At 35.0% G+C, this 24,801-nt stretch overlaps 1 protein-coding gene across 7 annotated transcripts; it reads left to right on the top strand.

The window, feature by feature from the left end:
- On the top strand, nt 1-23,498 carry LOC106883083 (SPRY domain-containing SOCS box protein 3). Of its 7 annotated transcripts, none has more exons than XM_014933969.3 (6): nt 1-295; nt 3,404-3,475; nt 11,164-11,738; nt 13,204-13,391; nt 17,621-17,849; nt 21,451-23,498. In XM_014933969.3, the coding sequence occupies exons 3-6, from the start codon at nt 11,225-11,227 to the stop codon at nt 21,822-21,824; spliced, it is 1,305 nt and encodes a 434-aa protein (XP_014789455.1). In that variant the 5' UTR covers nt 1-295; nt 3,404-3,475; nt 11,164-11,224; the 3' UTR covers nt 21,825-23,498. The 7 variants fall into 7 exon arrangements, with proteins under 7 accessions (XP_014789455.1, XP_089209027.1, XP_089209026.1 ...); XM_089352901.1 differs by having other exon boundaries at nt 11-295; nt 3,408-3,475; nt 11,219-11,738; XM_089352900.1 differs by having other exon boundaries at nt 11-295; nt 3,408-3,475.
- The last annotated feature ends 1,303 nt before the right edge of the window (nt 23,499-24,801 follow it).

Below are 24,801 nucleotides of genomic sequence, written 5' to 3'. Positions count from 1 at the left end.
TTTCTTATCTGTTTTTGAAAACATTATCGACGATCAACATTCGAAATCCGTTTTCACAATGTCACAAAGGCATTTCTTAATTTAATTATGATCTACAAAGACTATAGCAGTTAAAGTTAAACTAAAGGAAACTTCATGTTTATAATGTCATACAAGTTAAAAGATTCACGAGCTATCGTCTTCAAAGGGCGATGACGACAGCAACGATGACAAATAGACCCATGTACGACCATTTTCGATTATCAGGCCGTCACCGTTATATGTAATGGTAATTCTCAGCTCAAATCCCTTAAAGGTAATGTTGTAGTTTATGTTCCTAATTAAATTCACAAAATAAAGTTTTGTTTAAATAAAAAAAAGTTTCATGGTCTTAGACATACAAACCGATTACATACACAAACGCATTAATGGTCACTTCAGTGAAAATTTTTTGATTTTCTTTCTCGTAATTTCTTTCTTTATTTTATTTGCTTCTCATGCAATGTAAGACAAAACAGTATAATTGTTTAGTATCTGATGAGCTTTAATCAAAGGACCTATAAACGAACGCTTTCCAACCACATCCGTTTTTTTTTATTATTGTATATCTAGGATTACACAGAGATCGCGGAGCCCCCAATTTTTCAGTAAAACAATACTGAAGCACACTATCAATCGCTGGATTCATTAATTAGCATTAAAGCTTTCTTTGACATCTACTTTTCACTTAAACGTGCTTGTGACTAAGGTCGATTCATCTTTCAACATTAATGTACATTTAAATTAGCAAATTTAAAAGCCATAGATGTTATAAAATGGGTACTACTAAAGCAGCACGGTCCCGAACGCGCAGTCGTACAGTCGCGCGTTCGCGCTAGCTAGTCGTGAGTGGTCGACCCTAACCCTTAACACGTATTCATTTGCACACGCGGGTTAGGGTTAGGATCAACCACTCACGACTAGCTTGCGCGTTCGGGACCGTGCTGCTTTAGTAGTACCATAAAATGTTTTAAGTCTTCACTGCATGCTAACATTTATTTTATTTTATTAACCCTCCCACTCATAAAGAGCTCCTTAGTGCCTGCTACACTGTTAATAAAATGTTGGTATCAAATATTACTTATATCCTTTCCTCATTCAAGTTAACTTTCATTTTGTTTATTTTCGAACGTAAACTACAATATTATCCACAGAAATGATTGTTTTCAAGCTTATTACCACATATAGAAAACATTTCCAACGAATTCAAAAAAATATCTTCTTCATGAGTACCGAAATATCAATCCCACCAAACTCGTCATGTTTTTTCTACAGTCCCTTACTTCTCAAGATTAATACTTGAGGTGAAATAGTCACCAGATAAAAAATTCGAACCATGCAAAGATGGTCGCTAAGGAAAACTGTTTAGGTCCCAGAGCAGTAACTAAGGAAGTAGATAAGAAGCTTAAGAAATGCAAGAAAAATAAGTCACATGAATTATTTCCCTTATCACCTTATTACGTCATCTTTTAATTTTTAGTTCTTTTTGTTTGTTTTTGAGAGATTAAAGTCAGTAGAGACTCCTACACATTTTAAAGCTATTTCCGAGAAAAGATTTTGTCGGTTTTGGTATGATTTTGTCATTAATATTAGTTGTGTTTTGTTCAGCTGAAATAGATAGTCCTTCATAATACCGATAGTAATCCATTTATGTTGCAAATAAGGGAGGGGAACAAAAATGCCAGAAAATCTCACCCACCACCTATGTATGTAAAATAAACTTAGTGGTTTCAACGAATTTCAGTTGAATTCGTTCGTGGGAATTGTATCTGCACTATGCTTTGTTTCGAAAAATAATAACATTACAAAAGCAAGTGTGGGTTTAGTTAGGTTCTTTAAGTTCAAAAGCCACTTGAGTCTATATCTTAAATTTATGTATAACACCAGCAACTCATTTAACGGCAATGTTAAGATTTGCAATTGACACTAGAAAGGCAACATAAAATTTACTCAATCCATCATACTGTAAATAGCTACCATATGGAGGTATATAGTTTACCCATAAAGAACAAAAGCTATGTATGACTGATTTCTTGCATTGACAAAAGGTTTATACATTCGTAGGGTAGCAAAGTATTATAAATTGAATCCAACTCAGTACGGGAATGGTGCCTATATATACGCCTTCCCAACCCCTGAGATGTAGCACACAACCTCTTTCTCTTTTCCTGTGGAGCTTTTAGTTTATAAAGTAGAGGAACCATGTCAAATGGCTCTTTACTTCTTTATGATTAACAAGTGTTTCTTTAGCTGTTAGTACAGTGATATAATGTTGCTGTGAGAATGAAGTAAGCAACAGAATTCCACTAATGTAACTCCTTTTGAATAACATTAAGAGCTTTTTCACCGACACTTTAATGACATAATGGATTATAAAACATTAAGGAAACATATACAAGGAAACATATATAACAAGCTTCAAGGAACCCTCCTCCTCGTCATTTGTCATCATCATCATCATCATTACTTTTTCATGCTTGCATATATCAGATGGAATTTGTTGAGACAGCTTGTCTGGTAAGTGGATTTGGTAGACAGAAATTGAAATCTACTTACCAGACTTTAGACAGTCCTGAGCTATAGTAGAAGACACTTGTCCAAAGTGCCATGAGACCAGATGGCTGGAAAGCAAGTTTTTTAACCACACAGCCAAGTCTAAGCCTATCCCAGTCATGCTTGTGCTATTCACAGTCATACTTGTGCATATCATAGCCATGTCTCCACCTATTAAAAATAATAAGATAAGGCAGAAAATGAGTGCACTTTTACACAATAGTTTGACTAGCTAGGAATAGTAACCGAATTTCCCTCACACCATATAGTCTTGAAAGGGGAATAGATATTTGATGATGCAGTTCTGAATGTACACTGATGAAACATTGGCAAAACAGTGAAAAATGTTAAAAGAAGATGGGATGGCCAAGGCTGGAATACCATTTATTATAGATGTACTCAATCAGGGATAACCTGGGGCTAAACAACAACACAATTCAGAAAAGCTTTAAGGCTAATTGTTAATATATTTATCTAATGAAATTAAGGATGTACTTAGTAAGTCATGTGTGGTATGTGAATTTTTTTAATTTTACAGATTAATAACTAAGCTGCAAGTTGAAATTTATTGCATAATCCTCATCCTCATCTGCAGCAGCATTAGAATATTATTTAATGTGTTCAAACAAATTTTCTGAACAATCTTTTGTGTGGAATTTTTGGCGATTATTAACAATTCAGAAAAAGGAAAAGATCATTTAATGAACTATGTTTGGCCTGAATATCTAAATCATAAAAATAAGCACTGATAATCAATTAAAACAACCAATAAATAATGCATGAATCTGTTGACTAATATTGCATATTTTCTTTTATTTTACTGTTTCTTCAGAAAGACATCTGTCATTAATTTCAACACATGCATTTCTTCTTGTACACAAAATCATGAAATTGTAAATAACAAGTAAGTGTGAACTCTACTTTAATCAGTTGGTTATAAAATATAATTTATAATAGTATTTTATCAGAAATAGGTAAAGTCAAACATTACACAATAGACTTCTTATTTCATTGCCTTGTTTACTACCACAACCGGCATTTTGGGTACCTTTAGCAGAGCCCATTCTGTTGCAAGCAATTAGGTGAGGTTTCCAACTTGAGGATACCTTCCTTTCTTCCTCCCACCAGTTTCATAGACCCTAAAATGGATCATATGCTCTGTCCTTCTGACTAACTGATAAAAAAGAAATTCTCAAATAGCGGATTGACAGAATTGTTAAAATGTCAGACAAACTACTTTGCATCATTTGGTTCCAGACCTTTATATTCTGAGTTCAAATCTCACTAAGGTCATCTTCATCTTTCATCCTTCTTAGTTTTGATAAGATTAAAACATCAGTCAACTACTGGGATTGATTTAATTGATTTAATTGATTGAAATACATTTGAAGGACACTTCCTGAAGACTTGAAGAAGATAGTTACATTGACATGAAGCAAAGCTTCTCTTGGATTCATGACCACTACATTACACTTCAAAGGCTGTACATTTGTAATCCAAGAACAGGAGATTGCTACTAAATACTCAATCAACAAAAGAGACAGTAAAACCGTTGGAGCTCCAAAGTGCAATTGGAAATGTAGATTATGTCATGTGTCTGTGGAAGACATATGATAAGCAGCTGCCCAAAAATGTCTTCAAGATACTACCTTGTCACAAAAACAATATACAATGTCATTCAGAAAAAAAGACTGTTCTGGAATAAATATAGAGAATTCCTCTGTTAATGAATATAATGACAAATATCAACACAAGGAATACTGGTGGAACATTCCCATCAAAACATCTGTTAAATCTATACATAACAGGCTAGATATTGTTGTTTGGGACAGACAAGAAAAAATATGCACCATCATGGCGGTCAGTTGTCCTGCTAATGTGAATATTTCTTTGAAAATCAAAGAGAAAGAGGATAACTACGGACAACTGCTTTGAAATCTCTCACTTCTATATCCAGATTATAAATTGACATTTATACCAATAACAATTGGTGCACTTGGTTTTGTGAGTAAACATAAACACACACACACACACACACTTATACAACAAAGCTGTTGTATTGTTTATGTGAGTGCTTGTGTTTATGTGTGTGTAAGTTGACATCTCACTGGTTCACTTGTTATTGCTTGAATTAAACAGTGATATGATGTTTACGTTCCTTGTTGACTTTATACCAGATGCTCTGCACTTTCTAAGACCTGTGGAATAAGGAACAAGCAAGTGTTGGCAACAAGAAGAGCATCAAACCACAAAATCCAGTGTCAAATAAGTTCCTCTCCAACCCATACTAGCATGGGATAATGGATGTTATACAAATGAACAAATAAAGGACACTGTGTTTCCTAGGTTTCTTCAAACAATTGATTTCAGCTGAGAATTCCAAACAAATCTCTTTTGTTCTGTATTCACTGGAATAGAAGATGAAATGTAAATATCGATGACACTACAGTATTGTCATGAGGAACAGCTATTAACTATCCCTACGGCCAGACATATTTCTTGCTGGTTTGAATCAAACATCACTTGAATGATGGTGATGTTCACTTACAACCATCACATGGTGTCAAATCAAGGTGGGTGCTCACATACACACCCACTCAAAACACTCTCTCACACACACACACACAAACACACATATATATATACTTTCCACGCTAGCATGGGTTGGACTTTCAGCTTCTGTCTATCAAATTCACTCACAAGGCTTGGGGCTCTAGCAGAAGATGCTTGTACAAGGTGTTACACCATATAACTAAACCTAAGATCACATGGTTATGAATCAAGTTTCTTAGCCATGCAGTCATACCTCTCTCTATAAAATAACACTTTATAAAAAAAAACTTGTCATTTATAATGCTACTGCATATTAGAGCCATTTGATAAGAAACCTATTCAGGGCCTCACATTGCAACCATGTAGTTTTGGGCCCATTTCCACAGTACAGCACCTTGGGCAAGTGTCTTTTACTATAGCCCTAGGATAATCAATGCTTATGAATGAATTTGGTTGACAGGAACTCTGTTGAAGCTTATCATCTACATGTATGTAAACTGAACCACAAAAGAAATGCTGCGTATATACTAAATAGAAACTGGTTTATTAACAGAATGCCATAGCATTGATTGAAGAGTGCTAATTAAGAAACTGTTCTTTCCTAATGATAAAACACCATTTCCTGAAACATGTTTGACGTCACATGGTGTCACATGATGACGGAGTGTCCTGGATCCAAAGAGATGAACTCAATATTTCATGTGACCACCGTTAGCATTGATTACCACCAAGCATCTTCTGTATACTGAATGCACCAAATGATTGATCAAGGCTATGGGTATAGCAGCCCATACTCTGTTAAAACTTGCAGTGAGTTGTGCTGCAGTCGTTGGCATTGGACAGATGTCATTTAGCCTTCTTTGGACTTCATCCCACAAGTGCTCTATGGGATTCAAGTCCGGACTTAGGGCAGGCTATGGCAGAGTCTGGATGTTGTGCTGTTGGAGGAAGTCTGTTGTCAACCTGGCAGTATGGGTACGGGCGTTGTCGTGTTGGAACACGTGATTCCGATGATGGGTAAAATATGACACAATGTGAAGCCTCAACACTTGGTCGATGTAGTGAGCAGTGGTTACTCCATTGCCCTGGCTGCAAAATTTTTTTTCCTACAAGAGTAATGAACTCATTTGCATACAGCCAATCAGAGCTCACCTTGAAAATCCACATACTGTATACTATTAGAGTACAGCCAATCAGGCATAGAATGGTGTATGCCACTCTGTGAGTACAGCATAGCAGGTCTCACATAAGCACCACATTCCCACCACCCATCATTCTCATACATCAACTGAGCACCATCTCTATATAAAGATAAGTTTAGCACATTAAATTAACACATAATATCTTCAATGACGCTACCACTGAATTTAGGACGTTTTTATTACTTATGAGGTAGTCTATATTTTTCAGCTAAAGTGTAGTTTTGTCTCAAGGGGATGGTACAAACCTAGCAATATGTGTTCTATAGTGAAAACAATATTTCCATTCAAATGGCAATTACTGGACGATTTTCTGTTTGAGTATAACTGTTTTAAGTCATTAGGCATATGAATATTGTATAAATTTTGTAATTGAAAAATTTACTATATTTTGTACATATGAGTAAACTCTGCCAAATCAGACTGGAGCCTGGTGTTGCCATCCGGTTTCACCAGTCCTCAGTCAAATCGTCCAACCCATGCTAGCATGGAAAGCGGACGTTAAACGATGATGATGATGATGATGAGTATGCCAGCCTGCGGGTGCAATAAAATGGGCTCGCAGGTGCAATTACACCCATGGGCAGGAGTTTCCCCACCCTTGGAGTACAGGATTATCTCATAATCATGAGTTCAAGCTTTACTGTAGTCATTGTATGCTTTCCTGGGTGTGTCACGAGCCCTAGGAATCATAAGACAAGAGTTTAACCTGGTTTACATAGTGTGTAAGTGACTGAGATGACAATACTCCCCAATGTGTGGGTTATCAGTCTATTGCTGGGTTAACTCACCTGCTATTGCTGGGTTAACTCACCTGCTATTGCTGGTACTCCTTCATAGCTGAGTGGATGGAACAACGTGAAATGAAGTGTTTTATTCAATAACACAATGTACTTCCTAGTCTGAGAATCGAAACCTTGATCTTATGATCATGAGTACAACATCCTAACCACTAGGCCATGCACCTTCACATGCTTTTCTAGGCGAAGCACATAATTCTACTTTGCTCAGTTTGCCTAGCTGATAGTAGGTTGAATGGCTTGCGGTTGAAAGGGCATCTTGTTTTAAAACAATTGCTTCATCAAATATCTCTTGTACTTAAACAACTTAAACTAGCATGGAGAAAGTAGATGTAAAAATGACAGCAAAGAAGGCTTAGCAAGTAACAATATCAAGAAACTTCCAGGAGATAATTAATTATACATCCATATTTCAACAACTCATTGTATTTACTTACTAGAAGTGATAAGTGATATTATGTCAGATGCTGTAGATTTCTAGTGACCCTCATGCAATAAGTGATGTTTTAGTCATGCACTGTTTTTCACCAGTTTTATTTGCCAGTAAAAGGAAAATATTCCTGTAGTTTATTTGGCTGATAAAGCAGAAAGCCACATACAATGTCATATCTTTTGTAGTGGGTTTCATTTTGACTAACAATAGTATTTAACAGCCACTTATTTAACTGAATATAGAAACAAGAATGAAGGTGAACTCTGGCAGGGTTTGCCCTCAAATTATAAAGACACATAACTAATCATTGTTTTATATTAACCGACCATTCTACCAAGCCACCAGAACATTACCAACAATAACAATAATTGTTTCTAAGATAAAAGAGAAAGTTTGAAATTTGGGAGAAGGGGTATAATTGATTTTATTGACTCTAGTTCTTGACTGATACTTTAATTTATGGACCCCTGAAGAATGAGGCAAAGTTAACTTTTGAACATAGAACTGAAAATGTCAACAAATACTGCATGACTTTTTTTTTTCAAAGCTCTTATAATTCGGCCAATATATCCTCCTCAATGATATTTCCTGTCTTAAGTAGAAGACCTCAAGTTTGGGAGAGTGATTATATCAACTCCAATACTTGACTTTATTTCATCAATCCTGGAAGGCTGAAAGATGAAGTTGATCTTGGCTGCATTGGAAACCAGAATATAAAGAGCTGTTAAAAATAACAGTGCTCTAACAATTCTATCAATCCACCACTATTCTTGTTCCTGGGCAGTAAGTGTTATTTGCTAATTTCTTGTGTTGATAAAGTATAGAAAACCATTATTACTTCCTTTAAAATTTGCTTTTGTGATCTGGATAATGATAATTCGAAATTTACTAATTTCTTATGGGGAATTTGTACATTTTCATTTACATAAGGTTTGAAGGAGTGGCTGTGTGGTAAGTAAGTAGTTTGCTTCCTAACCACATGGTTCTGGGTTCAGTCCCACAGCATGGCACCTTGGGTAAGTGTCTTCTACTATAGCCTCAGGCTGACCAAAGCCTTGTGAGCGGATTTGGTAGATGGAAACTGAAAGAAGCCTGTCATATGTGTGTGTGTGTGTGCGTGTGTTTGTGTGTGTGTGTGTGTGTGTGTGTGTGTGTTTGTCCCCCCAACACCATTTGACAACTGATGCTGGTGTGTTTATGTCCCCGTAACTTAGCGGTTCGGCAAAAGAGACTGATAGGATAAGTACTAGGTTTACAAAGAATAAGTCCTGGGGTTGATTTGCTTGACTAAAAGTGGTGCTCCAGGTGGTGGTCAGAAATAAGATAAAGGATGACTCGTCCAAGAAAATAACATTCCTCCACTGCTCTAGGGACCAATTCTGTAGGTTTTTACTCCACTCTAAATGCTTTGCAACATTTGTATTTGAAAGTAGTGGTTTTCTGATTGTAGCCCTCCTGTAGATCTCTGATCAAATTGTTGAGGTATTTTTGGTTGTTGTGTAACTCCTTAACTGCACCTCAGAAATTGCGATCTGAGCCTACATTTTTCCCCATTCTGACATGCTCTCTGTTTCTCTGTCTCTGCCCCCACTCTCTCTCCTGAAGACAGCTGTTCTGTGGCAGACTGGACACAAGAAGCTCAGGGTAATACATGCATATAGTTGCATATCTAGACATGCGCATATATATTCAAATGATAAACTTCTGGAAAGTTTTACAGATTTTTACAATTCCAGTGATGGATTGGAGCTATAGTCCTTGAATTAGCTTTCTCCTTTCTGGTTTTGAGAAGCCTAATTTCTCAAGATTGGTATTTAAGCAGTGTGTTATATATGCCAGGGCCCCAATAATTACAGGTATAAACCTGAATTTGTAATCTGGATAGAGTAACTTCAGATTTCTCAATAGTTCAGCATCGGTGTTCTCTTTTTCACTGATCTTCAGCTTTATGTTAACATCCGCTGGGCAGCTAATTTCCATAATTGTGCACAGTTTCTCTTCTCTATCCCAAATCATTATATCAGGTCTGTTGTTCTTACATTTTATTGAGGTCTTCACTGGTACATTCCACCAGTATTCCTTTTTGTTATGAGCAACTATGGCTTCTACCATATTGTAAGTTCTTATTTCTTTGTCCGAGGGAATATCCTTCCGACGAATTTCATTATAGAGTGTCCTAGCTACAACATCATGTCTCATCGGTAGATAATACCATGATGACATTTTCGGACAATTGCTTATGATATGTATGTATGTGTGTATGTATGTATGTATGTATGTATGTATGTATGTATGTATGCATGTATGTATGCATGCATGTATGTAAGTATGTATGCGTATTTGCATCATTGTTTCTGTTTTGCCCCTTCCCTCACTTGACAACCAGAGTTGGTTTATTCACACCCCTGTAACTTAGCAGTTCAGCAAAAGAGATCGATAGAATAATTCCAGGTTTAAAAATATGTACTGGATTCAATTTGTTGGACTAAATTCTTCGAGATGATGCCCCAGCATGACTACAGACTGAAACAAGTAAAAGACCAAAGCGGGCAAAAATTATGTCTTAGCATCTAAAATTTTTTTTGCTGTGCTCACAGGTGAAATGAGATTTCCAGAATTTGCTTCCAAAATACCAAAATATGCCTTGTTGACTTCACACATTTTAGTGGATAGTGCCATAGAGTACTTTTTCATTCTTGTCTTGATAAATTGGCCAAAACAAAATGCGTCTGCCAGATGCTTATAACATCTTGGCAGCATTTCTGATAAATGCAGATAGCCTTACCCATTTAGGTAGCTAGAACTGAACTGGTGAGCTTAAGGCCCTTTTATTTGAATTACTAAGAAGTTCTTGAAAATTCTAGAAAGTTCTTGAAAGTTGTAGGAAATTCTAGAAATCACTTGAAAAATTCTCCAAAATTCAAGAAAGTTCTCAATCAGCCACTCAGCACTGAATCTATCTAGAATGTTCTGGGAAATAGGTAAATTTTAAAATATCGCTACTAAGGTCACGAAAGCATGTTTTAAACATATGGAGAAAGGAAATATCACTGCCTAGTAACAACAACAAAAAAGTAAACATTTTATTATATTTGTAATTGTTTCTAACACAGGTACAAAAGCTGAAATTTGTGGGGCGGGGTTGAGTCGATTTTATCGACCTCAGGACTTGACTGGTACCTTATTTTGCCGACCCTGGAAAGATGAAAGGATAATAATAATAATAATAATGATGATGATGATGATGATGATGACGATGATTATGATTTCCTTTTATTTTAAGACAGACAGCACAACATAATAACTGCTTCGATCGGTATTGAAAAATATAGCTGAATGTTTTTGTAAGGGAGTTAACTATTTGGGGGACGGGAGCGACCTAAAAATTTTTGTTGTACGCAAGCGACATATTACTGTTTCCTCTGGTGCAACTACACAACAATTTCATTTAGAGTTAATAGTATTTAACAAAATACATCAATGTGTATAATTCTACAGCAGTGTACTTAAAGCAGACATTACATTCATTTATAATATATCGCATGATAAACACGAACGTACTCTTGTTTATTTACATATAACTAATACGATTACAACAAAAATATAGGTACTGGTGACTTAATATGAAAAGAGGTGTGTATAAAACGTTTTGATGCATTTAGAGTGTGATGGAAGAAAGTGAATTCCTGCATAAGATTTCTGATGAAGACGAACAGGATCGTGATTACACTTGCCGGTTAGATATAGAGCCGATAGCAACGTCAACAACATCGCCGATAACAACATCAACAGCATTGCCATCATCACAAACAACATCAATAACACCAGATGTAAGTTGCAGCAAAGCGATTTTTCAATCATCACTTTCCAGCTTCGAAACTGATTTTGAAGACATTCCTGTAACACCTGCGGACTGTCAATTGTCATCTAACCATGATTCAAATAGTAAGACATTTGATGTGCGACAATCTGACTCTGAAAGAGTCCGAGGTGCATTGTGTCGCGTTTTTAGCCAAAATTATTCCGAAAGTGACTCGATTAGTGTCAACTCGTCACTGGTAACATCATCTTCATCATCCTCATCACGCGTCTCTCCGAAAAGAATGGCTAAAAGTGATTCATTCTGTGACTGCTATGCTCTTGGTCAAGAAAAAGAATGCCTGTGTGGAGAAGAAGATTCGTGTAAGTATACCTCAACGCTTACTCTACCACATGGCATATTTTAAAACCAGTATTGTAAATAATGATAGAATTTGAAAACTGGAAACATTTTTGTTTATCATTTCGATGAGAAATGTTTTGCTAAATTCGTTGTTGAATGCATTTTGTAGTAAATATGCAAGGGACGTAAATGTTATTTTTAATGGCTTTAGAGCATTTAAAGCATGAATCAAATATGCAGTTTTGGGCAACCTATTCTATTGTTTTTTATTCTCAATAAAATGAAATTACGTTTTAAAGAGTCATCAGTTGCGAAATTAATGATGATAATCATTATAAATGGATCTGTATAATTAGTTGTAATGAAAGTAACTGCATTTGCTTCTCTTACTCCCTTTACATCCCATTAACGTTATCTAAATATTTTTCTAAAAGTTCATTGTTTAATCGCGAGAAAACTTTTCATGTTGAGCTGTTGTAGAAATTTTTTTCTAATGAATTGTATAGTTATTAACGGTAAAATACAAACGGCAGGCTTTGAAGGAGCAATATTAATATTACCCCCATGAGTCATTATTGGTTAATCAAATTTTTGATGCTCTTAGAAAAAATGTAATACCAATGTTTATAGTTTCTGCAAAAAATAAACATAATGTTCCTTCATAACTATTATGCCTATTTACGTGAATTTTACTCTTGTTTACGATCTAATAGTAAACAAAAATTACACACCTGTAAAGAACCATTTACCTCGGTATTTGTGAAATTACTCTGTAAGAGGAATGACGATTAATTGTCACCTTGATCTTGGGTAAAATGCTAACTAAGCTCTGATTTACCTTTATTTACCAACTTGCTCAATTCGCTTTTGTTTTCTAAGTTGCCTTTTATTAATCATGTGTGTATATAGAAGGGCAGGCGTGGCTGTGTGGTTAAGAAGCTTGCTTCCCAGTCTTGTGGTCATGGGTTCAGTCCCACTGTGTGACACTTTGGACAAGTGTCTACTACTATAGCCCCTGGTTAACCAAGGCCTTGTGAGTGGATTTGGTAGATAGAAACTGGAGGAAGCCTGTCGTATATATATATGTGTGTGTGTGTTTGTGCCCTATCAATACTTGACAACTGGTACTGATTTGTTTATGTCTCTGTAACTTGGTGATTCAGCAAAAGAGATTGAAAAATTAAGTACAAGGCTTAAAAAATAAGTAATGGGGTTAATTTGTTCAACTAAAACCTTGAAGGCAGTGCCCCAGCATGGCTGCAGTCCAACGATTGGAACAAGTAAAATGTAGAAAGTAATATAATCTCTGTCTGTTGGAAATTTTTATAGATGGAGCCTACTTCTGTCAAATGTATATGTTTTATGTCTTTTAGTTTTACATTTAGGTGGTACCTGAGCTAAATGATGTTTGTTATCTGAGATGTAGGTATTTCTACTTGAAAATTCTGCATATTATTATTATTTGAATATTATTTTTAATTTCAGTTTTTGACTGGGTCTGGGATGAAGATTCTAAATCTTCTGCTTGCCTACTGAAGCAAGACCACAGAGAAGTATTATTTCACATGGACTATAGCTGTGGCACAGCTGCCGTACGGGGTACTACCCCAATGAAAGACAATCAACATTATTGGGAAGTGAAAATGACCTCCACAGTCTATGGCACTGATATGGTAATGACATCCATTTACTTTTGAATCTATATCTTACATTACCTTTATGATTTGAATGATTTAATCTTATTCATTTGGCACAGCTAATTACATTAGAAAAGCACAGAATTCTAATTACATTTAGGGAATTAACTTGCATATTTTATTCAGTACTGGTTTTATTTTTTTAAACCTAATCAAAGTCAGGTATATTTGTGGGAAAAAATAAATTGAGAAGTTGTACAGTAAATAACTCTTCTTGACGACTCTGTATTAGTCAGTCTTGTTCAGAGGAACATAAGCTGTTGCAGTTTATTAGAAGAGATGAAGAGAAGGCAGAAGTTAAAGGATACTAAGAAGAAAAGGTTTACAGATAAGTCGAGTGGTATTTTATTGATTTATATTAAGAATATCACTAACTGATGGCAGTTCTTTTCTGTAGTTTCAGTGTTTTCGTTTCAGAAATGATTTAGAACAGAGACAAGTATTAAAGGAAGCTCAACTCATCTATTGTAACTACTTAATTAGCTTAATATAACTGAGTCTGTTAGTTAATATATTTGGTTGTCCAGAAAGTTCATGCCGATTTTTAGTCGTTCATGTTCCAACACGTTAGAACATGTCAAATTTATTGACACATATGCTTACATTTCCAGTTAGCGCACACTTCAAACTATCTCTTGAGAAGGAAAGTTTAAAATTACTTAATTCATGTCAATTTTGCATCCCTATGAAAATGGAAGATTATAAGGTGTATTTTAAGCACTTGATGTTTTTTTTTATGACTGTAAAGGCAAAAATGCCTCACAAGCAACAAAAAAGATGTGCTGTGTACAGTGAAATTGCTTTAGCTGACAGAACTGTACAGAAGTGGTTCACTAAGTTTAGAGTTGGTGATTGTAGCCTTATTGATAAAGAATGCTTAGGCAGACCCCTCCCCACTACAGATGATGACCAAATCAAGACATTGAAAATAATCTGCATTACACAACATGGAAATTGGCAGAAACACTTCCACCATCTATGTGCGCTTAGGTACTCAAATTGCTACGATGTTTGGGTACCACATGATATGAATGAAATGAATCTTTTGGATTGCATTTCTATCTGTGATTTGCTGTATTAATGCTATGAAAATGCACCCTTTTTGAAGCAAATTGTGATAGGTAATGAGAAATGGATTGTTTACAACAATGTTCAGTAAAAAAAGATCTTAGGGTAAGCGATATGAGCCACCTTTAGCCACCCCAAAAGCAGGTCTTCATCCTAAGAGAGTCATGCTTTGCATCTGGTGGGCTTGGAAAGGAATCCTGTATGACGAACTTCTGCCAAGTAACCAGTCATTTAATTCTGAGAAGTACTGCTCACAACTGGACGATTGAAAGGCAGCAATTCAAGAAAAGCACCCAGAATTGACAAACAGGAAAGGCGTTGTTTTCCATCAGGATAAAGCCAGACCTCACTTCTTTTTGGCAACTTGTCAAAGATTGTTGCAGCTTGGCTGGGATGTGTTACCCCACCCACCATATTCAGCAGACATTGCTCCTTTGGATTTTCATTTATTCAAGTCCTTGCAAAATAATCTCAAAGGTAAAAATTTTAATTCTTTGGGGTTATAAAAAACCACCTTAATGAGGTCTTTGCCAAGAAACCACTGAAATTCTGGGAAGACAGAATCTTTAAGTTGAAGGAAAGATGGAGAAAGATTGTGCAACAAAATGGTTCGTATTTAGTTGAATAAATATTTAATGGCATAATTTTGTTTTTTCTTTTAATTTCCCTTAAAAATCGGCATGAACTTTCCAGACAACCCAATAAATATATTTATGGTCTCAAAGAAACTTCAGTGTTATCAACTCTATGGGAGTCATTGACAGAAATTTAAATCATTTCACTATTTGATAGAAAACATTGAAATATTCTGGCAGTTACTATTTCAATGACAGCATTTCACTTTCTGAATTAAAATAATATTAAAGTGTTTTGCATGGATAAATTTGAGGAGGTTTTGCTTAATACATAGTGGCTTTTTTTTTTTCAATAGACAGTTTTTTTCTCTTGGCTGCATATTTATGTAATTGTGCATACATTCATGCATCCTTACCTGTATTTATGTGCGTGTGTGTATCAACAAAATGCAAAATTTACTATCCTGTCTGTTGTATTCTGCTGAGACTACACACAGTGTATCAAAATGTTGTTGAGCTGCCAGTTATGCCATTTACAATCTATAGTGAACATTTCTTTGTGAGACCACATCTTTGACCAGGAGGTTTTGCAACATGCAGACATGCCTGATGTTGAGTCTATCTTCTTGGAATTGCAGTTTCACTAAGTAGGAGATATGGTCTATGTAGAGAATACTAGAATCCTCCAAGGCAGTGCTCTGAACTGTGCTGAAATGAAAGCCATTGAAGAGAGTACTTATAATCTTTTCAAAATCTTGCAGCACACCTGAACTAAAAATATAACTAAAAGTATAGGGAAAGATTATATTCTGTTATAGTGATGCCATCAAATGATATCCCAGTGAAGTGAGTGTCCTCATTGCAACTGCAACTGATTGCAAACAGTGGTGGAAGGAAAAAGCAAATGTTGCTGAGCCAAACCAGATAAAATAACAAGAAGACGAAAATGGAAAAAGGCTAGAAGATCCTTACTCTAGACCAGTGCTCCACAACCGGTATGCCGCGGCACACTGGTGTGCCACAGTGTAACCTGAATATAATTTTTCTCCTATACTTTTAGTTATATTTTTAGTTCAGCTGTGTTGCAAGATTTTGAAAGGATTATAAGTGTACCACAAGTGAAAAAAAGGTTGTGAAGCACTGCTCTAGAACTATCAAGAAAATTCTGCAATACCTGTAGTCAGGATTTTACCAGTACCTTCAGTTTACAATTCCATGAAAGAAAAAGACATTGTTGTTAAAGTGCCCTTTGTATGTGTATATATATATATATATATATACATATATATATATATATATATATATATATATATATATATATATACACTCATATATATATAGGTGAGTTAAGTTAGAGGTTATAACAACCATCTAAAGGATACTTGTATCCAATGAATCAACTGGTGTATTACTTATATTTGATCATGAGCATTACTTTAATGCTTAGAAATGATAAGTAAGGATAAGAATAAATGGAAGTTTACCAATATTCAAGGACAACAGGAAATGGAGATAAAATTGATGAATAACAATTGATCTACACCATTTGTAATTAATTACACAAAGACAGAGAATCTCATCTTACAGCTGTTTCTGTTAGCGGTAACGGAAACAGCTGTAGGATGAGATTCTGTTGTTTTGTAATTAATGAATAAATGATAATTAGTGTAGATCAATTGTTATTCATCAATTTTATTTCCATTTTCTGTTTTCCTTATACACACACACACGCACACATATATGACTGGAGCCAATGAGCCTGAGAGATGCATCAGGTTTCAGTCTGATTTGGCATGATTTCTACAGTTGGATGCCCTTCCTAAAGCCAACTACAGGCCAGTTACTGCAGAATTTGTTCTGAGATATGCCTTATGGACTTGTTGTGTTAAGAATGCAATAAATATCAAAAAGAAATTAAATTCATCCCAGCAGCTACAGAGTGCACCAAATGCATTTTGGCCTTTTGGGGCCTTTTACAATGGTGTGTACTTGTAGTAAGCCACATACTTCTCTGAGCAGCAAATCAATAAGAGATGTTATCTCAGGACAAATACTGCACTAACTGGCCCACACATTTACTGCAGTATTTGTCGTGCTTTAAGTATGATATATAAATGGCTATTTTAACCCTTTAGTATTCAGATTACTCTGCTAAATGTAATGTTTATCTATATACATTGCTTTGAATTGACCTATTGTGTAGCTTGAAGATTTTGATAATGTGATTGTATGTTTTTAGAATAGCATGGTAGGATAGGTGTGAGAGGGTGAATGCAGCCAGTTTGAACATAAAATAGGTAGAATATTTCGGCTCAATATGGCTGGTTTAAATGCTAAAGGATGAATTAAATACTGCTTCAGGTGTGTATACCAGATTTTTTTATCAGCTGAGCAGGTAATCACAACACCAGGAGTGTTTTATTCAGTTTATCCTATAGCAAAGACTGAATTCTTGTCTAAGCATGTGGCTTACATGATGTTTTCATTAATTGTATATCTGTTTAAAATTAGCTTGTTCTGTGTCCTACTGTCTTAAATAAAAATTGTTACTTTTCTTTTCAGATGGTTGGAGTTGGAACACAGAGTATTGACTTGGACAAATATCGTCATGCATTTTGTAGCTTGCTGGGTAGAGATGAGGACAGTTGGGGTCTGTCTTACACAGGTGTCACGCATCACAAGGCTCAGAAAGAACTATACACATCTAAATTTGGCCAAGGAGATATCATTGGGGTCCATCTTGATATGTGGCATGGAACAATGTCATTTTATAAAAACAGAAGACCTTTGGGTAGGTTTCAGTTTTTCTTGCTCATCATCATCATCATCGTTTAATGTCCGCCTTCCATGCTGGCATGGGTGGGACGGTTTGACAAGAGCTGGCCAGGCAGAAGCCTGCACCAGACTTCTGTAACTGTTTTGGCAGGATTTTAACAACTGGATGCCCTTTCTAACACCAACCACTCAGCTGAGTGGACTTAGTGTTTTTTGTGTGGCACAAGCACAGGTGAGGTCAGTTTTGGCAAGGTTTTTACAGCTGGATGTCCTCCCAAATGCCAACCACTTTTCAGTGTGGACTAGGTGCTTTTAAGTGGCACGTGCACTGACAGGGTCGCCAAGTCCTTGCAAGACAATAAAAAAAAGAAAAAAAGCTCTTTTGAGAGGGGAGGGGGCATTGGAGGAGGTGATCTTGTGTCAGATGATGATAGGTTATAGTGAGGCAGAGAGATAGGAACAGGTGTCTTGCTGTAGAGGAGGTACAAGGTTATCTGGTCGGAGAGAGAGAGAGAGATCAGGAATGAAGACAAACAGGTGCTGTTGCAAAAGAAATACATATTTACCTGACCTGAATGAAGTGCAGGAGAAGGAGAGAGAGAGAGTGGGAGACTGCAGGATAGAGATGGTGGCAAAGTACCTGACATATGCACTGATACCGTGAGACAGGGCATGGGTGGAACACAGGCTGGAAGCTAGCAGAGAGCAATGATACAGTAGCACAGGACCAAGAGGGCAGGATTGGGGAGTGAGAGGTAAACTGAGTAAAGGGTAGATTATTCATGATTATCACTACCATCAACTTATCAACACCATTATCACTATCAAAGTACTAGCTCAAAGGGAAAGAAGTTATTGTAAGATTTAGAAGAGAAGAAAGGACATTGTGTTGGCAGGCTAGTAGATTACTGGGTATTGAGCTACTTATTACTGCCTCAACATCTCCATACCAGTCAGGTCCATCTTGGATGTTTATATATGCAGCAGTTGCTTTGAACCAGATATATGAATATTGCTCTCTTGTGAGACACACATGTACCTTGTACAAGTTCAGAAATTATTCCTGGGAACTGGAGTGGAAGACTATCCTTTGAAAGTTTTCAGCAGTTTGTTGTTCAGTAATAATAGGGTTTATTACTGTGATGTATGTGTAGTGACTATGACTTGGTGCTGATGGATTAGATTAGCTATTCATATTTCCATCATAATTTAATTTCTATTAATAGATTTTATTCATACCCAATGAGAAATGCTTAGGTTTATATGTGGATGAAAGCTGTAACCAAAAACACCATTAATTAGTAAAAAGTGGTATAATCTACAGAGGTGTATATGGATAATGGTAATAGCCAGCGTTTCCTCAATGAACAGAATGAAGAGTGTCTGAGATATAATCACAGCCTGTGCCATGTATGACTTAGATATTTCTTATATGAGACTAAGTGGTTAGCTAGCAGAATCATTTCACATCAGACAAAATGCTTAGCAACATTTGAGTTTAAATTCAACTAAGGTCGACTTTGCCTTTCATCCTTTCAGGTCAATAGAATAAATGCCCGTCAAATACTGGGGTCAATGTAATTGACTTATGCTCTCCCCTAAAATTGTTGGTGTTGTGCCAAAATTTGAAACTATTATATGTTGGACCGGTCTGGCAAGAAACCACCAATCTAAGACATCAGTTGGATTGTGTGAGATGTAATCAGGGTATGAGTGGTATAAAGAGTGATATATTTGTTTTACCATAGTAATTTGGGTCAAGAAATGTACTTTGTGTGACACAGAAGAGCAACTCTTTGGGAGATTTATCTACCATTAGCTCATCTTTAATATCCTTTTACCCCACAAAATGACTTTGTTTTACATTTCATGAAGGTCTTCTAGGATCCTAGCTGATAGATAATAGCTGTTAGCTGATTCCTTAACTACCTAATATAATAATCAGACTTGGTTTTCATTATACATAGATGATCTTTCTGATAATCATGTATAACTATCATAGAACATTTTAGAAGAACCAATTGAGTTGTCTCCACCTTAATTCTTGTTTGCTTAGATATTGCAGTGGAATATTTAGTTAATAAAAGAATGGATGGACGTCGGGCGAAATGCTTAGCAGTATTTCGTCTGTTTTTACATTCTGAGTTCAAATTCCGCCGAGGTCGACTTTGCCTTTCGTCCTTTTGGGGTCGATAAATTAAGTACCAGTTTCATACTGGGGTCAATCTAATCGACTGGCCCCCTCCCAAAAAAATTTTGGGCCTTGTGTCTAGAGTAGAAAAGAATAAAAAAATGGATGGAGAATAGTTTGAATGTATATAATAGTTCGTGTATATACAGCATTAATAGGCCAGTTACTATGGTATTCATCCTGAAATAATACCTCTTACAGATGTGCTGTTAAAAAAGTACTAAATATTAGAGGGAGACAGAAATTCGCCCCAGCAGCAGCCAGCAAGAATGCCAGATTTTGGCTTTTTGGGGGCCTTTTCAATGTAATGTTCTTGCATCTAACCTCATGGAATTTTTGCATGATTATTTTCCTTAGAGTAATTATTTTTGTGTTTGAGTGTTACCTGGATTTGTCAAATAAATCAACACAGAAATAAAAACACAAAGAAAATGGTATGTATTGGAAAAACACACCCCTTAACTATAGATTGTATTTTTTGACAAACAAATTTACAAAGATGACATATTCTCTCTACATAACACTTGCAGAGTTGGAATTTAATAAAATTCCATTTGTATGTGAACATAAAACAACAAAAACTATGTTAAGAAAGTTAATATGTAAATCTAAAATTTTAGTGTTAGCTAAGGTGGTGAGCTAGCAGAATCGTTAGCACACTGGGCAAAATACTAAGCAGTATTTTGTCCATTTTTACATTCTGAGTTCAAATTCCACCAAGGTCAACTTTGCTGTTCATCCTTTTGGCATTGAAAAAATAAATAACATTTCAACACTGAGGTCAATGTATCTGACTTACCCTCTCCCCAAAATTGCTGACCTTGTATGAAAATTTGAAATCAGTATGTATATCTATATACTGAGGAATTGAAAAGTTTGACCAAATCTTGAATTAGCAAACCTAGATCTTTCTTAAATGATAATGGAATTACTTGAATTGTTAATCTTATTTTTTCATTAAAAAAACAAACACTGCATTCTGGATATAGTTTAATTTCTTTTTGTTATTTGCTGTCATATATTTGTTCATGTGATTAGGTTCAAACATTTGTAGATATATTAATGTACATATGTTTTACAAATATGTGGTATTTTACAGAAAAATGCAATTGTCAGTCCAAAAATTGTGTCCTTTCTTGAAAGACTTTTACATTTTCATATTTCATTCTAAAATAAAATGAAGGCTTGTAATGAAATGTCATCATTATTGAGTATAACTTTATGCATGTTTAATTTGACTACAAAGTAAATGAAAATTAAAGTTCGGATTAAATAGATGAAACAATTCTAAATATATTTTATCTGAATGTGACCAGTTGTATGAAACATTGTTTTATTCTGAAGAGGTTTTGCATGAATTTTTGATTAATTGGGAAATTGTTTTAAAATGATTTTAAAGTATTGTATTTATTTTCTATATCTATAGGTATTGCATACAAAGGACTTCAAGGAAAAAACTTATACCCAGTTGTATCCTCCACAGCTGCTCGAAGTGGTATGAAAGTGGTCAGATGTCAGTCATTTCCAACATCTCTTCAGTTCATGTGTTGCCAAATCTTACGCACACATATCCCAAGCCACATGGATGTTTTAGAAGTTGTAGATTTGCCTCCTGGTTTGCGAACTTTCCTCCACGACAAAGTTGGTTGGTTACTGCAATCCTGTCGTTTATTTGTCAAAGATGTTGTAACTGCTGGTTCAAAACGACCATGTCAATCTCCTTATGGATATTATGAAGATGATGATCGGCGGAAAAGGCGCTGCTTATGGCCTGTTAACTCATTGCCAGAACCATCTTAATATTAATTTTGTGCAGTGGGTAAATGAAATTTGAAAATTTTCTTTAGAATCTTCTATTGGATTGATACAAAAGAAATAGTTATTGCTGTGAGAGCTAATGGACTCATTTGGACCATCAATACCTACCACTGACTATGAAGTGGAACCGAACCTGTGATAAAAGTTATTTTGCATATGGATGTTTTAAAAGGAATAACCGATTCTCTAAGATAATTTGTGTGTGTACAAGTCTGTGTTTAAATACACATGCATTCAAGAATATATTTATATCTCTTCTTTTAATTACCTGTTTGTGAATGTCAAGGAAATTATATATGTGTGTATGTGTACATTAAATGTTGTATGTGTTTGTTTTGAACTATACACACATGTATGTTATAGAGCAAGTATTTGTACATTTTTGTAGATAAGACACCCCTCATTGAAATGTCCATCGTCCATTACAATACCAAGAGGACATTCCATGCATTTTTAATCTGTTTGAAAACCCATTTCACATATATAAAGGAAATTTTCAAACTTTCCTTTGAAAATATTTGGCACATTTGTGAAATAGTTTTTCTGTACACTTTAAACAGAAACCAGAATAAATATTTCCAACAAATTTTCTTTTTCCATTAGCACAGGGAAGGCTAGAAGATGTGGTATTATCATTTCATTCTTGAGTGAAGAATGGACAGTTTTTACTGCATTTTTACCTTTTTATTTCATTTTATCCAATAATAACAATTTTAATTCATAAGATATGCATTTTGCCTTCTAGAGTTAAAACACAAAATTAGCAATCAACATAACAAATGCTTGAAGTGGTTGGCTGACCAACTTGAGACCTCTAGTTAATTGATTTTTATTTATTTGTTTCTTCAATGAAATTGCATCAAAACTTTAAAAGATTGCTGTGCGGATATAATATTTTTAAAGATTTTTAGATTAAGACAATAGTTCTGATTTTTTGGTGATTTTTTTTTCCTGCTTGTTTGGTATCATTACATTCTTATCAATTAGGAAAACCTCATAGGAAATAGAGTTCTCTAAATTTTTAATAACAAGGAAAATCTGACAACAAAGAAGTTATGGAAAACATTTGGAATTCCAATTGTAAATTATAAAAGGAAAAGCATTCGAGATGCTTTTTTTTTTTATAATTTAGTTAATTTTAACATGATGATAAACATTCTTGAGCTCTTTTCCTTATGATTGCAATGTTTTATTCCCTTCACTCCTCTTTTGACTTCTGCCTTTATATCTGTTATGCCTGCTGCATATTATTACTTTTTGTATAATATCTGGCTTTCTTCAGACTAAAGGCTTTGAAGTTTGTTTTCTTTTGTGAGTGCGTGTATGTGTGTGTGTGTGTAGAAGTATATGAAAGTAAACTGTATTATTCTGGTGTACATAATCTCAGCTGACATCACATTGACGGTATCTTTTGACATTAAATTACTTTGTAAAATTTTTTATATAACAGTTTTTATTATGATTTCTATACTATCTTTTAATTTCAACTGTAAGGCAATTTTTAGAAAAGGTACATGTGATATTGGAAAAGTGTATACACAGCTAATAAAAAGAAAATTTATAATGGACTAAGCTGTTTCCTAATATTTGGTGGGGTAGGAATATATTAATTGTTTATCCCTGTTTTTCTAATAATAAAATTCATGTTTCACCATTCTCACAATATTTTGTCATTCACTGTTCTACACAGGCGCGAAAGAAGAAAAATAATATAGTTATCTCCCTTAAGTATTTATAGTGAGACAATCCAAATAAGTAATTCATTTTCCATATATATATATATATATATATATATATATATATATATATATATATATCCATATATATATATATATGGATATTTATAACTTAGTGCTACAACTATGTTATATATTTGTTGGCTAACTTGACATTTTGTGAATAGTGAACAAAAAGTCTGCCTAGTTCTCTTAAAAAAATACATCTATATAAATATATTATTAGATTTGCGGTGCTGTTCTGGAGAAATAGAAAGATATAAACAAATGTTCATGAGACTAATGGCTTTGTTGTCTGTAATTATGTCCCTTCCTATTCAGAATTCAAATAAATGTCTTCGTCTTTGATCTATAAGCATCATTCTTATACTTCGTTCAATTTAGCTGACTGTACTCTTTTCCCTATAAATATTTAGCCTTATGTCAAATGAGGGAATATTTTGTAGTATAATAGTAAGGCTCTGAACAGTAAAGGATTAGCCTTTACTGTAGCAGTATTAAATTTTGTCTTCATGTTCTAGGTTCAGACCACACTGAGTCCAAATTTGCATTCCCCAAAGTCACTAGAATATGTACCAGTCAACCATATGGTCTTGTGCCAATGTGGATTAGCAAATCTGGAAAAGCAACATTTTTCTCCTTCCCATTTTATTTTTATCTTTCACTTTTAACAGAAGGCATCCAGAATACTAGAGACTATCTCAGATATCAATACATTAAACAGTTTAGAGGTCTCAGTCTGTCTTCCTCTCCCTCTTCCCCTCACCCCTATAAGAATTGGACATGAAGCTATTGAAGTTTTGGGCATGGACGAGCTGTTGAAGTTTTGAATATTTGGATGCAGCACTGTGTTCTGCTTCTGACCATACATTTTTTTTTTTACCATTTAGTGAGTTGGGCCTGTATTACCACAATACCTATAAACATATATGGAGTGGGGCTCAGCCTGTTAAAACTCCTTAAACATTCCTTACAGGGGGGTAAATTGTGTAATTTCTACATCAGGACATGTACAATTGAAAACCCTCACACCATAAAATTCTCACCTGTCATCCTTCATTTTTATAAAATATTGCTACTTTCATAAATAATTTTTTTTCTCTCATATCTTTAAAGCTGCTACAACCTTTAATTCCTCTTCAGCATCACTATAATTTCTGTATCATTTATTTCATATTACAATAGCACTGTAATAATACAAAAGTGACCATCGTGTGTCTCTA

The sequence above is a fragment of the Octopus bimaculoides genome, chromosome 5, assembly GCF_046866305.1.
Source record: "Octopus bimaculoides isolate indiv1 chromosome 5, ASM4686630v1, whole genome shotgun sequence".
NCBI classification, from domain to species: domain Eukaryota; kingdom Metazoa; phylum Mollusca; class Cephalopoda; order Octopoda; family Octopodidae; genus Octopus; species Octopus bimaculoides.
Note: the sequence above shows the minus strand (reverse complement) of the source record. Positions and strands in the feature narration are given on the sequence as shown.